At 30.4% G+C, this 18,830-nt stretch overlaps 2 protein-coding genes across 12 annotated transcripts in view; one reads left to right on the top strand and one right to left on the bottom strand.

Annotated features, from left to right (window-relative positions):
• Positions 1-18,830, top strand: part of CASK (peripheral plasma membrane protein CASK) — a 934,116-nt gene that overhangs the window by 170,380 nt on the left and 744,906 nt on the right. The gene's annotated exons all lie outside the window — the stretch shown is intronic.
• The window catches only part of LOC136795871 (NADH-ubiquinone oxidoreductase chain 5-like), a gene marked incomplete at its 3' end in the record, with an annotated part of 11,995 nt that continues 6,432 nt past the window's right edge, over positions 13,268-18,830 (bottom strand). Inside the window, 3 exon segments of the mRNA XM_067047825.1 lie at positions 13,268-13,320; positions 14,569-14,596; positions 16,003-16,249. Of these exon segments, the coding sequence (XP_066903926.1) occupies positions 13,268-13,320; positions 14,569-14,596; positions 16,003-16,249 (328 nt within the window).

Raw genomic sequence — 18,830 nt, 5'->3', positions numbered from 1 at the left:
GTACATTCATCCATCTCTTTAGCCTAGATGAATGATTCATGATATTATCTCTTTGGACATATACCTGTTTGCTGTTTGTCTACCTTCCTATTAATATGTCTTATTTCAAATAAATTGAATATTACATTTTTGAATTGGAGAATTTTATTATTAAATGGTTTTATTGATTCCATCTGTCTCTACTTATGTGTCCAGCCTATTTATTATGTCTGCATAGTTTGTGTTTAATAAAATCAAGAATATATTATCCTCATTGGTTGTAACGCTTTCTCAAAAGATGATCTGGAAATGGAAACTGCTCTTTTTTGCTTCTTAATGGAACATTAACAATAAATACTCGCGTAAGGAATAAGACTAGGTTCTTGATGTAGTTTGTTTGGTTATTCACGTCCAGCCGATGTTTATAGTCAAAAATTCCAATTTGACTGAATGGCGAGGCTAGTCCGTCTTCAAGACTGCTGAGAAGTGCATATTTAAAAAGACAAACCTGGTAAAAAAAAATTCTCATGACGCTAATTCTGTGAACACGTAGATGGTAATCTTAATGTCGTAACCTAGTTTTTCGAAAACATAAGAAATATTTTACCGCTAAAAGAAAAAAAAATCATTTTTTGATACAATCTGATGCTACAATTTAAAACTTTTCCCAGCTACAAAATTATAATTGGGTTGCCAGATATGGTTTGGACATGTTTTCTACCCTTTTTGTGAGAATGATGCTTGTACAAGTTACAAAAAAAAATTGATAATTCACAGAACTAAATTAGGCTCACCGTAATTAAACTTTTATAAAGTTTATATTAGATTTTATGTTACTTTTTCTCTTAAAAGTGTTTTTCTCGCTCTGAACAATGTATTGTTCCGCCAACCTCATGGCTCTATCGACCTCATGTCACACAGCTCTAGTGTTTCATTTTAATAAACCACTGGATATTTAAACACGCAACCTCATAATAAACTCGCACAATACCGTTCTCAGTTAAAATCAAGCTCACTAAGAGATTTGTAAAAATTTTTAATTGTTCGAATTAAATACTGATAATGTTAATGGATGAATCTGTCAAGATCATATATAATTGAATAATTATTTTTCTAATTTTCTTAACGTGTCATGTCAGATTTTTTTTCATTTATTGTATCTACTTGGCAGTTTATAATTGTTATCATCAATTATTAAAAAGATTACTCATACTTTCTGTTTTTCTAAATAGAACTCAGATATCTTTTCCTGAAAGAGAATAATAATATTTATGTATCAAAGGTAAAAGTATATTCATCGCTATCTATAAAAACTATGTAAAATAAATCGTGCCCAATTGCACCTGAATGCATTAATTTAGAACAGCTCTTTACAAATACAATATGGAATCACATAAAAATCTGGGCTCCTTTTTAAAAAACTGTTTTTTGTTTTCATTTCAACAATTTTTTTAGAATAGGTCGATGCGAAAATTTGCAAATTTTTATTTCAAGAAAGTTTGGTGGGCCCTTGTTTATGGCATAGTTATTTATCGATAAAAAAAAGCTCTGCACCTCATACGTATAACTCCAAATATTACATTTCTCTAAGTTTACAGAATATGTTTGTCGAGAATTTGTTGATCTTTTCAAAAAATGAGAAAATGGTTACACTTATCCAATTGAAACTTTTTTTTTCATTGTTACATGTAGCCTTGAGAAGGTTTTAAGGAAATCAACTTACTATTTTCCAACTTGAAACAAAATGGCAAAATAGCAAAAACCTATGTATATGTCCATTTTTCTTAGAAAAAAACAGAAAACCCATGACAGCCAAACTTCATATTATTATTATTAGGGATCTTCTAGTTTTTAACGACGTTAATTTTTTATCCGCGATAATCATACAAAATGGTGGCCGTACTAAAATGTATATGGTGAAATTTTTTTAGCTGAATTTCTCCATTGAGGACTTATACAGCCCCAGGGTGGCCACCGGGAAATAATTATTGACTGATCCAGGTGGGAATCAAACCTGCCACTTGTGAACTATGCACTACGCCCTACGTGCTCAGCTATTAGATCCTCAATAAGTTGATTTTTATTATATTTTATTGATGACAAAGAAAAGATCAGAAGACACCAGTACCAGTTGGAGTCTTGCCACATATTTGCAATCTCATTAAGCTTGCCGTTACCGATCACCTAAAGAACTAAAAGCTATGTCAGAGAGACTAGCCAGGTACTCATTTAGATTGAGTATTCTAACTCTTTGGGGTTAGAATCTATTATTTTTTCTCTATCGTTCTTTATCATGGAGGCCGCGATGTTCTGTATTTTTTTTCTTACCTCCTGGAGAAAATAAATAGGCATATAAATATACCGGCTATTTCATTTTCTTGTTTTGCCGGGATGGCATTATAAGAATGGTTGCCGGGTCCGTTGAAGGCAGTGTCAACAATGATGACATATGTTTGCCTAGATGCTCACTAGGAAGATGTTCTGTATGCTTTTTATTTTCAAATCCTCTTTATTGATATATAATTTCAATTACAAATATATGATAATACAGAGTATATATACAAATTACATACTGACTTTGTTTGCCGTATGGCAGTATAAGTTGAGTTACAGGGTCCGCGTTCTGTATGCAAATGACTTATTTCTTAAATTACTGTATAAAATGCTCCAATTCTATGAGAACTACACAGGTTTAAAATTACTCTTAAACAGTTTTTAGTTTTATCAATTTATTTTTTATGCTTTGGTATAATAATTTTTATTAAACTTCTCCTTTCCCGAGACACGATCCTCAGATACCTCAAATCGGTTACTAATTTGAAATAAAATAGTAGTTGGTAATTGTTATGTTTGAAAAGATTCTTCTCTCCATGTTAAAGCATACTTATATTGTTATAAATATAACTATACTTATATTTATAGTTATCTATACCACCGCATTAGACAAGATTCTGTGTAAAATGTCAAATATTAAATTATTTGTTATATTTAGATTTAAAGTTTACTTTTATAATAAAAAATGAATTTCAATTACATTATTACAATATGTTTAGATATACTTTAAAAATTTTAGTTAAGTAATAACTATGAAACATTATAAAATTTATTACAATTCTTTGTGGAGGCTAAATAAAATCAGGACAGGCGAGTATGGTATGATCTTTATTTGTATTTTACCGCCAACGTCGTAAATCACTTTTTTTTTTTTTTTATGACCTGTGTGTTTCTTTTTAATGTATTTATCTCGTCACGTTTTCATTGTGCTATCCCGAAATATCATTTGAATGGTATCTTCACATAATAAAAAATTTGCCCATCTTTCAAGCTTTCTTTTCAAAAGAGGGACCACCATTTTTACTACCATGGTCCGATCCCACCTCTGAGTTCATTCATCCAAGTCTCTCTCCGCTCAAATTTTCTTGGGTATCTTGAAATAAATTAAAAATCTTGTATTCCTATCAATATTTTTGACGCCCTTGATGATATTAACTTTCTACCGTATGAGCCTTTGAATGCTAAAGTGGCGTAAGTCAAACCTGTATTTTCAAGGCTAGTAAAGGTAGACAGTGCAGTATTATCTGGTTAATATAAAATCTAGATTAAAACCAAATACAACCATCTTCATTTATAAAGCAATATTAAGGCTTTTACTGATGTACTTTCTTGATCTTTGGGGAACAGTAAGACTAAACGACAAACATTACAGCCATTTCAAATCAAGTTCTGAGAGTCAAAATAAATGCCCTTTGATTTATAAATTATCGTTGATTACATCTTGAAATACATTAGGAATCAGCTGAAGATTTCATAAAAAAAAAAAAAAAAAAAAAGGTTTTACAAAATTCTATTTCCAATTACCAGTAGTTGTGGTTTACAAAATAGGAGATTACTGAAGCCGTGACTTATGCGAGATATTTTGCTTTAAACTCTTTATTCATCAATGTTATTTATTTTATTTTTTCTCAAATTATATTTTTTCTTTTTTTTATTTTATTAATTCTATAAATATTTTTTTGTGTGTTTATTTTGTTCTTGTGTTTTTCTTTCATACTTCAGTTAAATAATTATTTGTTATTATTGTTTTTTAATTAGTCACCTTAATTGTTAATAATTATTCAATAATTATGACATTGTAAATAGTTAATTCGGAAAGTAAAAGGTCGCCAAATAAATAGTTGAAAAGTAGGTTAGGTTTTTATTTCAGAAGAAGATAGTTGACCCGTATGAATTACACTGTAGGAAGATAGTCCGGGTGGTGGTCATTAAAGGTATCAAAATTGGTGAAGAAAACTATATATTGTTAACCAACGTTTCACCCTACTTTGCAGGGCTTTCTCAGGTTTGTCAGATTGAAACACAGATGACATCTTCAGTTAGCGCCACCTGCTTTCTTCTTGGCAATTTTTTTTCATATCTTGTTACGGACAATCATTTTTATATATAATGTGATAAAAAAAAGATACATCCCCCACACCTCTTTACTGCCAAACCTCTTAACCTAAGACTAACTACTCATTCTCCTTCTGAGCACCATGGAACTATCCACTGTCATCAACGGATCTCTGTTTATCTCTCTGATACCCCTCTTCTTCTCCGATTCTAATGCTTCATTTTAATGTGACTGCGCAGATGAATCCTTGCAAAATGGGGTCGCAACGTCGGAAAATAAATAGTTGAAAACTATTTTTTGTTCTTTTCTGGCCACACCCCCGACCTTCTCCTTCACCAACACTGATTTTGTATTGCACAAAATTGCATGTATTGGTCTCCTTCCCCCAATTTTGCAAGTTTTGATTTTTTATGCAAAAAATTGCGCGTATTTCTCTTTTTTGGCTAAATTAAAAATTGTTATACCTAAAATTTAATGAATGTACATTTATGAATTTTAATAAATGTATTAAATAAAAAAAAAAGTTCTCATAATATATTCATGCAGATGCGTACATGCAAATATTTAATCATTTTAATAAATTGAATTTAAAGTTTAAAATCGACCAATTTGAGATCAAGTAGTGCATTGATTAATTTATGAAGAGTCAAATTCACCTTTAAAAACAAAAAAAGACCAAGTAGGCACGAGTGAAGAATGTGGTAGGAATAGTATTAGCGAGTAGCTGAGGGTAACTATAAAAAAATCTCTCTAGAAAAAACTCGTTATAGAAACGTTCAGTGTTATTGTAACTTGGATTCCCAGACTATCTGTCTTGCTTTATTCTTTCGTCTGACTTTGTTGGAGCTAGTAGGAATTTCAATTTTTTTTTTCATATTATTATGCTGTATTCCCTGTCAATATTATTTTAAGTAAAAATGAAACAAAACATATCTATACAAAAATATATCTATACATTTTTATCAAACTTATATTTCTATGTAAATACAAAATTAAAAAGTTAAGCGAAAAAACATACTATGTGATATCTTAGGAGAAATTAAAAAGGAATTTCGCTTGCAAAATATTTTTAAACACTCCTGTCAACATAATGCTTAGTATATTTTTTCTAAAACTTAAAATTTTTATCGACAAAATTTTAGATTTTTGACCACAGTAGTTTAGTTTTTATGTTTATTTGCACAAATATTGACAGTATTTAGCGAAGTTTATTTGATTCAAACATGGTTAAGTAAGCTTTTCTACATACTAATATTATAAATTAAACTATAAAATTGATTATGCAGGATTCGATTATTATAAATATTTTTTTTTACTGCTCAAAAATCCATTCTCTTCTGATAAATGTATTAAGTGAATTTGAACTAAATTTGTAATTTATTGAGATTTAATAAGAATTTTTTTATATTAATTTTAAATAAATGCTATGAGAGTTTGAAGCTATTACATTGTTTATACCTTAATTTAAAAAAAAAAATGAATAGATTAGTTTATATATCTGAAAGAGACTCCCTTTTGAGAAGTTTATTCCACTCCTACCTTGATATGAGTTTTGTTTTGTACAAAGCCTTTAGCCTGAAGTTATATCAGATGGCTTTGAGAGGGGAGTTGTTAGATGGATATAATTTGTACAAAATAGCTTGTCCGCTCTGAAAACCGTTTAAGGCAACCTGTGATTATTCCGACGACCTCGATGGAACGCTTCCATTTCCAGATTGTAGTAGCTGGAATAATAATACAATATAGCTATAATAATAGTATAGTAGTTATCGTACTGGTTATTATGCTTATTATAATAATTACCGTTATAATGATGTCTGATATAGAAAACAGGAGTTGAAAAAAGGTTTAATCTTTTTCTTTGAATGTTTTTAACTTATCCATTAATTAAGCTTTTATAATCGTAGGTAATATCACATATAATGATAATTATGTGATCATTTAATAAGTGTTTAATTTGTTGGCTTCACTTTAGTACTACTAGCGAAAAAAATAAATACAAAATATTTTTTTTAAATCGTTAGAAATTGTTTTTTAAAACCAAATATTTTAAAAATATAGTGCTGCTTTGCTATAGTGACACATACGAAAAAAATAGATACCAGTGAACATCTATATTATATTGTTTGTAATATATTGATATAAATAATATAGCTGGTAATATTATTATTAGCATTAATGTAAATATAATAATAGCAGTAATAATATAGTTATGGTAAACTATAATAATGGTCTGAATTATGAAGTATACATAAAGTATTATAATTTTTGACCTTTCTCAAAATCTTGTACATTTTTTTACGAGTAATTTTTTATAATATACAGGGTTTATTTTAATTAATTATATATCGAGTTAGTAGTAGGTCTATAGGCGATTTGTTTGGTTTTAATGTTTCAATTAGTATATTGTTTTCTGCTGCTAAAGGTAGGGAAGTTTTCTATTTATGTAGCTAATTAAAAAATTATTGTGTCTTAATGATCAAAAATTGAAAATAAGTTCTTCACATGTAGGGGCAAATTGGTTTGGGTACCGTCTGTCTGTCAGTATGTTGTAAAATTTGTGTTTGGGTATAATCGATCCGCCCGTTGACCCAATTTTGATAAATTTTTCAGATATTGTATCTAGTTGATTGTTTTATCAGATTCCGTTTTTTCGAATACCCATGCGTGAATGTATTTGAAGTACGTAAAGTAAGTAAATGTTGAGTACACCTACATTTCGAAAGCGTCTCTGAAGTTGAGGGTTAGTGCAAAGATAGTCTTGTAACAATTTTATCAAATTCCATGTATTATTTTTGCTTCACCATATGTTAAAAAAAAAAATAAGTATTTTTCATAGCATGCATGTTACAAACTTGGCTCTAGTTTTTATTCTAAAACGAGCAGTTAAATATAAAAAGAATGATAAAGTTTATTTTAAAAACCTTGAAATGTAATCATATAAATTAATTAAAATAATTATGTTATTAACTAACCTAACTGTCCAGTAAAAGTTATGGTGGAGCTCTACTGACCTATATATTTCTAATAATGTTTTTTGTTTTGTTCAAAACGTGTAAAATGCATTCATTTTTCAATTTTTTTTTTATTTGTACAAATAACAGCTAATAGGTAACTACATTAACAAAATCAAATAAATAAATTAAAAATTAATAAACATATAAATCTCTGTACATAATAAATCATCGTACATATAAATCCAAATACTTGTGACACTCAGTATTTTTTTCTACTCTCCGGTATGATGAATAATTACAGATTCATCGATTTTGGGCTAATAAGCTTCAGACCGAGAGAAAAAAGGCTTATTTTTTAAAGTTAAGAATATTTCACTAAATAAGTTTTTAAAAATTTGTATGTCAAGGTGGAACTTGCAGTAAGCCCAATTAAGTTAGCGAAACTAAAAGAAAAAGCTCGTCAAGTTTTTTTTTTCTTTCTTTGACTTCGTTAAAAGCCCTCAATTATGGTTCAGTAAGTCCCGATCTTAAGTATTATTAAGATGGTAGATTGCAGGAGGCCAAGCTTAGGAATGGAAGTAGGGCACTTGTCGTTAATGGCTAATTTTTTGTGCTTTTTATTTATACCTTTATTTTTACCTGAATGTTCAGTGGTTGAATGTTCCTGAACTGTTCCTAAACTATAAGCACTCTGTTGCAGTTTTTACATCAACCGTGATTCAGTAATGAATCAGTTAAAATTCAGTAGTGAATTTACATTTTTAAAAAGGTGTTAAGAGCATTTTTATTATTGTTATTTTTTTTTACAATCAGTCATATATATATATGAAATATCTAGTATGGAAAAGTATCGTAAACGAGAGAAAATTTGGATCTAAGTTTTTAATGTAATAGCAAGTTTTTCGCTATAATATAAAGCTTAACACTTTTTTACCATTTTCTCCAAAATAGTTGCTTTGATTGTACTCTTTATATTAAAATAAAATTAAATGTTTTTTATTATCAGCTGGGTCTTATCTCTTATCGAGCTAGTTTGACAGAGCTTGAATTTCTAATTTTCAAAATGGCTACATCTGAAGTGCCCTTAATTTTATTTGGTTTTAATAATAACGAATCTACAATCGTTAGTAGTAATATAAAATAAGTAAATGTGAACTATGAAACAATTTTATAATTAATTAAAGATTAGGTAATCGGAAATAGCCGAAAGTAGTCGATCTTTTCCGATCTCATTCCGTATTACACGGCTATATTACTTTTTCTTAGTGCCTGTTGCACCAATCTCTAGTAAAACTAAAATTTGTATAACTTGGATTTGTCCAAGAGTTTAGTAAAACTCTAGTAACTCAGCGACCTCTTTCTGGTATACAATTTAATTAATGAGGTTACCAAGGTTAACATTTAAAAATTTAAAATTAATTCAAAAGCTAGTTTTGACAGTCGGAATCACTGAAAAAATTCTTTGTCCGACCACTTTTAAAAATATTGATATAGTCGCGGACGGAATACTTTTATTTTCATTGTTGTCTAAAATTATTTGTCTTATTTATCTGTCAAATCGTCTATCCCGATCAAATCCAATTTATTTAATTTGGAAAGAAACGGAATAATGCAATACTATTAGCTAGATAACAGATCCAACTAGAGCTATGGAAGGTTTGCTCTAAATCTCAGTTTAACCTGCTATCATTGACCGGTAAAGTTTACCACCAGATTCGAAGGTTCACTTTTCTGATGTATAGTTATTAAATTTATATAAGATTTCACTAATCGTAGTTTAATCTGCGATGGTTCAGTAGTAAAATTGTAGTCTGTAGTAAAATTGTGCTCTAGGCAGGAACAAAATTAATTATCGTAATTCGTAACTCAAGAAACTCTTAAATAGGATCAAAATTCTTAAGTACCTCTTTATCAAAAAAAAAAAAATATATCTCTCATTTCTTAATAGTATTTACGAATATGGAAGAGTATGAAGTTCGAAAGCATTTGACAACTATTTTTCTATGGTAGCTATTAGTATAGTTTTTACTATCAACTATCTATAGTTGTGTGATGAGCACTGGACCTGATTTTTTTCAATAGTGCAAACATAATATATAAATTACTATTAATTTATGTGATATTAATTAAAAATTGATTGGACTCAACCAACGTTTTTTTAAAGTCACCTATTTTTCTTTTAATTGATAAATCGCTTTATTATATAAAAAAATTATCTAGTAGAAAACTACAATACTAAATTTAGTATCCCTCCAACTTATTTTTTGTTTTGAGAAAGAATCTAGAATTTATTTTGTTTATTTGAAGTTTCATTGCTGTGCCCTTTTGATCATTTCTTGATAAAATTCGAAATGAATTTCAGTGTTTAAATTTGTATTTTTGTTAATAAAAAGCAAATAGGCATTATCAGACTGAGCTTAGAGGAATAGAACCGATAACATTTTGTCTAGTCTAGAGAACTAAGTTAACAGCAGACTGCCTCTGAATCTAAAAGCTCCTCTAAGGAAGGTGGCAGAGAGAAGGAAGGCGGAAGGTTTTGCCCCCAAGGGCTAACGAAGTTGGCTCAAACAATACAACGTTTGATTGTATCGTTCCCTGATAATGAAATCAGGGCTTTCAGCCATTAAAGGGCCCTTTGAGTTCAACTGTTTTCTTTTCAAGAGGGAACAGCCAGTTAGTTCATTTTGAATTAGCAGTAAAAACAAAAATAGTATAAAAATCAGGCACTTTAAGGATAAGTAATTGTAAAATAAAACATTTATTGAATTTGATGTTTCCACATCTGTCTGAAGAAACAAAAAAAATCTCACGTAATTTAGGCTTAATTAAGAGTACATAAAAGTAATTAGATGGAGTCTAATTTATTATAAAATCTTTTCTTAAACTTTTGTATTCGTGCCTGGAACAAAATTTATATTCGTTATTCCCTCTTTGAAAAGCGAAGTTGAGGGCAGGAAATGTGAAGAAGATGGACCGGATTGCAGTAAAAAAAGAACAAAGATAGTTAACGGATATTAATTTTCCGACGTTTCGCCCCACTTCGCAGAGCTTCTTCAGAGTGGTTCAAGTTGATAGCTTTAAAGACTTTTTTTGTTTTTTTTTAACCACAACCCTGACATCTCCATATTCGGGATAGTTCTTTGTCTTTCTCAATGATATTATACAGGTCGTCTATAGATATATATATATTTATATCTGGATATATATATTCAAGGCCAGTAATAAGTTGGGAGATGAGTTTAGCAGAGTTTGAGATAGGGGTTGCAAAATTGGCCAAGACTAAGAATTTTAACAACGTTGGTAGATATTGGGGTGGATGAGATATTATTAACCCTGTAAGTAAAGTCTCCAAAGCTGTCAACATGAACACCCCTGATGAAGCTCTACAAAGTGGGGCGAAACATAGGAAAATAAATAGTTGTTAACTATCTTTATACTTTTGATCGCAACCCTGGCCATCTTCTTCATATTTGAAATTATACGCCCAGTTATTTATATATCTCAATAAGGAATAAATCGAAAAATTGTAGTTAGTTTGTAGACTAGTATTAATTGTAAAAGAAAAGTAAAAAAAAACTGTGGAAGGAAAAAAAAAAATGTTATCTATCTATTATACTATATCATGTAAAAATATGTAACGTATATTTGTCCAGTCACGGATTGATCGGTATGCTGTGTAATGTAGCAACCCGATGTATTTGGGAGCATGATTGAATAAAATATTTCTTTCTCCTTCTCTATACTATATCTTTTAATTTCGAAATTGCTTAGCTCGCGCCTTCGTAGATGGGAAGATTCCATTAAAATCGACTTTGGAGAATTAGGTTTGGAGGGGTGTCACTTGAAAGAAGTATATTGAGAACGATAGGTGGTATCGGCATGGAACCTTCGGCTTCGCTATGCCTTTAATTTCATTATTCCCACCTTGAGAAATCCTAAAATACGACTAAAATATTCTTTTTCTTTCTCATAATTTTTATTTTCCCTGGTCTTTTAGATTATTTGTATAATTAAAAAGCTAGTGATATTTAAACACGAGCCCACATATCTTCACAAATGTTGGGACGTATGTAGGATGGTAAGTGAATGTTGTGTGATGCTCTGCACTAAGATTTTTTCTGCTTCAAGTTGTCACTCAAAGAGTCAAATTACTACACTAATCCATCTTATTGATGATTGTCAATTTTTTCCGTTAACAATCAATCTTAGTTGTACTAATCCAGTGAGAAAACTTGAATATCAAAAACCGGTTAAAAAAGTTACGTTTTAAACATTGGTTGGAATGTTGGAATACTCTCTTTATATCTCGATATTTTCATCAGTTTATTTTTAAAAACAAATGTTTTTGTTGAAGAATAATATTGATTTAAAATATTCTACGTAGTGTAAGACTCAACTTTTTATTGTCATTCGATATAATGATGCATTTTGTTTCCTATTTTTTACAATACTGTTGGTTAGCCTGATAAAATACCTTTTCTTTGAATTGAAATTGAAAAATTATTTTAAAAAAAAATAGGAAGTATTTTTTTTGTTCTGCTCCTCTGGCTATTTACTTTTATTTATTTACTTATATATTTCTATTTATTGATATTTTCGTTTAAATTGCATTGTATTTGTGTAACGGATTGAACGTGTGTTGTGGATCACTGGAGTAGAGAGGTATGAGAGAGTGGAGTAGAGAGAATAGTGTAGGTAAGGTTGAAAACAGGAAATAATAATGAATATGAATAAGGAAAAGAAGAATGTGGGGAAAAAATAATATTTGAAATGTAATAGGTTATAGTTAATTATTGTTTGAAAAAAAAATGTTTGTATCTTTACAGAGTATATTAATATACTCTTGTGTTGGTCTTTATGTATCTAATAATAGATTGATAAGTGTACTGTATGTTCTAGCAACGTGATGTTTTGGTCAGCATTGTCGAATAAAGTATTTCTCCCTACTAGAGATCATTGGTATTGGAATTGCCTAAATGTGAGGAATACATATTTCAAATTTTGGGTTCAGCGCAGTTTAGTTCTTATTTTCCTGTGATGAATGTATACGCTCAGTTAAATCTGTTTGAACTCTAAGTTGTGGAGATTTTGTGGATTGAGTACCATTTATAAAAAAAAAAAAATATTAGTTAAATCTTGGAATGCGAAAAAAATCATCAAAAGACTGTATTTAAAATTAAAAATGATATATCTTCCTTCGCCGAGAACAGGTGAAATAATTCTCGAATTAATATATTCCCGACCTTGTATAAATTTGCATTAAAATGTTGGTTTTAAAATTTAAAAAGTGAAGAAGAAAAAAATAGCTGCTGGACTGAAGTATGGCCCAGACGTGACCAAGTTCTCACGACTCCCCGTCACCCACATTCTTTACAGCTTTTAAATGGCCGATAAAATAGAGCAGATAATTTGTGGTTCTGTTTTGCCGCTGTTAAACGGTCGGCTATAAAACACAGCCTATGTTGAGGACAGTAAATACCGTGAGTATGTAATTGTCAAGGAAACCAATCATCTGGGAGCTCTCTGCAATAATAAAACTATATAGAACTAATAAACTATAGAAATATCGTTGTATTATATTTATTACCAATGTGAAGGGGATGTTTTTACTGCATGTAAAGTATAAATCATGATCTAAAGTTATTATTCTTCAGTTCAAATATCAAGGCTAGGCGCCAGCTGTGGCCCCGGTCCGGAGCAGAATAACGTAGCGGTACCCTCCTACTCAATGTTTCTTATGTTTTGTTTTTTCAATAATAGATTTGTTCTTGTTTTATTTTGTAATATTACATTCTGTCATATTTTTAGGCAATAGTAATATGGATCATAGAGCTTATTCAAACCATATTTACAAATATATAAATTAAATGATAGCAAAATAAGAAATAGAAGAGAAGAAATCATTAAAAAAAAAAATAAATACATTTTTAAAAATAAATAAAAATAACAAAATTAAAAACACAACAGAAATTTAAATTTTAAGTAAAATAATATCTGAAACATAACCATTCCTATTTACCATGTTAACATTCAGCCTGTCAGCCTGGGGAACCGCGAACCGAACGCATTCCCTCTTACTTGTGGAGGAAAGAGCGAGGGCTCCGGAAGGTCGCGGTGGTTCTCTCTCAGTCATTGGTAATAAACAGTAAAAAAAACTCATCCTATTCAGATTTGGTCTAACAAACACTTTTGACTGTCATCGAACTTGTAGAAAATTCCTCTGTACGGTTTTTCCATTTCAAAATCTGTACGCAGCAAGCGTCTGCAAGTTTGATAACAATCAATGATGGTCCTTGGTACAAAGCTAATATTGATATCCATCATATAATATTGATGGGACAAATCTGGTGAAGCTGTTTCACGGAATTCCTTGATCAGATTTAGGTCTTAACAACGCAACTTAAAGTAATCACTGAGAGTTATAATAATTTTGAGACGACAATTCTCTAAACTTTTTTTTTTGTATGATTTCTTTCTGGTCACTTCTGACATACGAAGGGGGGTTATTTGGAGGATACTTACCTGTTCAAACCTTGGAGGGAGGGGGAGGGGGTTCAACTTTTCATTTTGTGGGATTCCCCCAGGTCGGATTCGAAGCGGCGTCGCCACATTTCCGAAGTTTTGGAGATCTACGCTTTAACTCCCTCTCATCTGTATTCTTTATAAGGCAGGGAAGGTGGAAATAATTTTTTAAAAAAATGGAAAAAAGCTTTAACTCCCTCAGTTACGGCCCAATTGTCATTTAACATGCCTACCGTCTTCTTCAAATATCTTGTTTTCCTCGATTTAAGTTACCTTTTTGTTTGCCCTACCTTTTCTTGCCACCCCTACGTGTCATCAGTAGCCATTCGTTTAACTTTCATCCAATGAGAGTCTTTAGTTTTATTCTTCTTGTTTTCTTTAATTTATATTCAAACCATAAACAACATACATATTTATTAGGTATATACCTTCCAGAATATACTAATATCTAGTGATATTTATTTATAAGAACGATTTTTTATATTTGCCTATACTTGTTCAACAAACTGTTTGAACATATAGATTTATTAAGCCCACTCTTATCGGGTCCCATGGAAGTCCGGTTTAGGAAGCTTCCGAACCACCCCTGTCGGCGGGCCTGATTCCGATAAATCTTGTAGCTAACTAAAATTTTCAATAGTGAATTTTTTATTTATTTATTGCTATTTACAACTGTACAGTGTAATAAATTTAGTAAATTTGATCTCAGTTAAAATAGGCGTGATGTAGATATAGGGGAGTAGAGAGACTACCCATTGGTAGCACTCTAATGGCGTTTACATTAGCAAGTCTCATGACCATCTTCTTTTCAAGCGCTTCGGAGGATTGTCAGGAATGGAAGAGGAAGCAAGGCTAGAAACTAATGGGTTTGGGTGTTTAGGGAATTTACAATGGAAGAAATGATATCTGGTTCGGGCTATATCGGTTACATATGGAATATTAAGGTCTTTATATATGATTTCATTTGTGACAAAGTGAGGAGCATTGAGGATTTTATGAAGGATTTTCTATAGATAAATAAAGTTCAGTTCAAAACATGAGCAGAAAAAAAAATCTCGTTTATCAGTGTAAAGGAAAACAACTAACACAAATTTAGACGAGAATGAAAATAAAAACAAAATGCCAAAGAGATTATAAAATAAAAGCACAGCAAGAATATAAAAGAAGTTTTATCTTTTCTTCCTTTATACTTCAATTGCTTTAAGTGGTTATTCTTACAGGCCACCTGCGAACACCAATTTTATCATCCCAGCTTTAGCTCAGAACTTCATTCAGTTGAATTTACTTTCGGAGATAGGATATCTTAAGTAAGGAGCATTGAGGGTTTTACGAAGGATTTTGGATTGTCAGGATTGGATTCGAAGGTTTAGTGGAGCTCCAAAGCTCACCTCCATGTCCAGATTGGCCTTATTACAGTCATGTAGATCAGTCTTTTGTAATGTGTTGGAAGTTTAGACCGTTTGTCTAGTAAGTGCTGTAATAGTCGAAATCGACGTGTAGTTTCCTGTCTTTTTAGTCTTGTGTGAGGATTCCAGGTTTTTTGTCCAAAAGTGAATTAAATTTATTTTCTTCTAAATGGTTTTTTACCAGAAATAAGCGACAAGATACCGTCCGTGAATCGTTGTAACTTTAATATTTGTAAAAAAACGTTCCAAAATTGTTACGTATTGCTCATGGTTCATCTGTTTAGTTATCAACATTTATATCTGTTTGGAATGACATTGATTGACAGTTCATGTTATGGTAAATATAATTTATTATTTAACCTAATTCATCAATTTTTGGTTTATTATTATTTTTAGTACACAATTTTCAGGGGGTGACGGTAGCAGCTGAGTAAAGCAATAATGTTAATAAATATATTAATCATAAAGAAATTTCATTATCTATAAATCTTAAATAATAAATATAATTTCAACTACCCATTATATTAAATAATCAAGAAATTCTAATTAAAATAAAAACATCACCATTGCGATTTCTTAAAATAGTTAATATATCTGCATTATAAGATTTAAAATTCTGATAATAAATAACTAAACAATAAGATACTAAACCTAAACCATCTCAACCTAATAAAACTCTAACTAAATTAGGACTAATAATCAAAAACATTATTGATAAAACAAATAATAATACAATAAGATAATTAACTAAATTACCCATGTGACGAATATCTTTACTATCATTCATACTATGAATAATAACACCAGCGCATAAAAACATTAAAGCCTTAAAAAAAGCATGGGATAATATATGAAAATAAGAAATAGTATAATAACCTATAAACAAAATTCTTATTATTAACCCAAGCTGACTTAATGTAGATAAAGTAATAATCCTTTTCAAGTCATATTCAAAATTAGCTGCTAAACCAGATATAAATATTGTCAAATCATAGTCAGAGCCCAAGAGGAGAAAAAAGGCAGTTATTGCACCCCAATTTTAGATTACTTTGATGAAACCTATGTATAATTACTAGTCAAAATTGATGAGTCTGCCAAGTATAGGTAGAAGGAATAAAAAATGGCGGCTGTTTGAAAGCGATAAAAAAATTTAATTTTTCTTTCGGAGCTCTATATCTTAATAAGCAGGAACAACACAAGAAAACCTAAGAGAACGTCATTTAAGGAATAGTAAATTTACTAAAAGATGAGCCCTAATAGAGTTATTTACGTTAAATAGTTCTCGAGATATAGCTTTTTAAAAAGCAACATGTTATAGCAACATAAAAAAATGTTTTATGGGACGTACTGAAAGAGCAGTAGTTAGTGAATTTATTTAAAAAAATCTATATCTCAAAAACCATTTGACATCAAATGTCTATTAGCACTAAAATTAAAGCTAGTTTAATGAGCTATAAAGTAGTTTATGATATTTATCTTCGTAGGAGTAATAGTTTACATGAAATTTGCTAAAATAAATTGATTTATAGTTGTTCGGACAAATTTTTATTTGCCAAATTCATATTAATCTGTAAATATCATAAAAACTACTACCCCTACGAAGATAAATGTCATAAACTACTTTATAGTAAGTTAAATTTCCTTTATTTTGAGTGTTGGCAGAAATATGTGCGTCTTATGGATCTACAGATATATTTTTTTTAAAATCCAACATTTTATACGAACAACAAGAAATTAACATCTTGTAGAGTATCTTGTTAGAAACTGTTTTTTTATTCAGTTTTAAAAAATTATAATTTGTTATAATTATGAAATATTTGATTGGAAGTAGGAGTACGCCCTATGACTTTTCGTCGACGTAAGCTAGGTTCTAAATACTTGGCTAAAATCTAAAGTTTCCGAATTCATCTTAGAGTGTTGCACGTCCACTAAATCTTATATGAACGGGCTTGCACTTAGTTTTCGACTCAGAAAAATATTATATAAAATAAATAACAATCACATAATTATTAGAAATTTGCAGTGCAACTCTCCTCCTCGGACCATATCCTCACTTGTATTTAATCGTTAGAATTCACTAAACTTAGCTAGAAAAGTAGACTCCAAATATATTTCAAGCATAAATCATACATTTACCTCTTTCCTGAACCAATATCAAAGTAGTCTGGTCACCTACACCGATGGATCTAAAACATCAGATTCAACTTCTTGTGAAAATTTTTACAAAAATACTTTCCATAAATTTAATGTAAGTAAACAGCTTATGCTCTGTTTTACAACTGAACTGACAGGCAGTTGAAACTACTTTATTAATTTGATCAGATTTCCTAAGTGCCTTAAAGCATCAAAATTCAGTTTCCGGAAAACCATAGTGGTTCGTTCTTTACCTCCTTACCCACGATTACCTAATGGCTAAGAAACCTCCCAGCAAATAGCCAGGATAGCTACACATTTTTAACAATTAGAGATATTATTTTATTGAAGAGTGTCCCTACAACACGCTAGAAATGGCCAAGCCCGCGATTTCACGGTCACTTGCATAGCCACTAAATAACCATTAAAACAACATCTCCAAAATTATAAAATACTTGAAATCGACTGGACATAACAAATTTATTTAATATTTTAAATTCTTGTATGTTTAAATAAATATCAACTGGGCGATGGTAACCACAAGACATTGTTCGCCCTCTCCACTCTCAACCGTTGGTTATTCATTTATATTAAATGTCCGATGATTCGGCCGATCCGGGCAACCCCTTAACCTTAGTTTTAATTTCACAAACTCTACATTAATTAATAATATTAGCAGGCCCAGATCAAATATAATGCAGTACCTTCGAATTTCTCTCGTATCCAATCCTTACAATCCAAAATCCTTTGTAAAATCCTCAATGCTCCTTATTTTGTTACCAATAGAACCATTCATGAAGACCTAAATGTTCCTTATGTAACCGATCTAGACCGAACCTTCTATTATCAACACCCTAACCACCCAAACCCACTAGTTTCTAACCTTGCTTCCTCCTCCATTCCTGGCAATCCCCTGAGGCACGTGAAAAGAAGATGCCCTCGTGGCCTTATATTGTAAAATGTTTTTAGAGTTCTACTACTGGGTACTTTCTCTACATGCTGTATCATATCATTATGATCTTACTTGAAATTTGCTTGTTGTATTGTATATATAGTTGTAAATGTCAATAAATAAATTTAAAAAAGAAAAATTTTTATGGTACTGTTGTGACTGGAAATGAACACTATGTACTGAATTTGAGCTCATTTAATCCAAAGAGAGCTGGTTAAGGTACTTTAGAATTTATTTAAGGTTTTATAAATTTCATTGTTATAATTGGAACATGATATGAGAAAAAATACACTGTAGTAAATCCTCATTCGGAGTAAATCCTTGTTCAGAGCAAATCTTTATCTATATTTTATGTTGACGCGGAAAAATTTGTATCGATTTAAAAAATAAATGATGACAAGTTCGTTAGTAAGTGAAAAAACATGTTTAAAGCCTTCTTTCGAGAGTTGAAATAATGCGTGTGTGTGTGTGTGTGTGTGTGTGTGTGTGTG

The sequence above is a fragment of the Halyomorpha halys genome, unplaced genomic scaffold (assembly GCF_000696795.3).
Source record: "Halyomorpha halys isolate HHAL.00 unplaced genomic scaffold, Hhal_1.1 Scaffold111.1, whole genome shotgun sequence".
NCBI lineage: Eukaryota > Metazoa > Arthropoda > Insecta > Hemiptera > Pentatomidae > Halyomorpha > Halyomorpha halys.
Note: the sequence above shows the minus strand (reverse complement) of the source record. Positions and strands in the feature narration are given on the sequence as shown.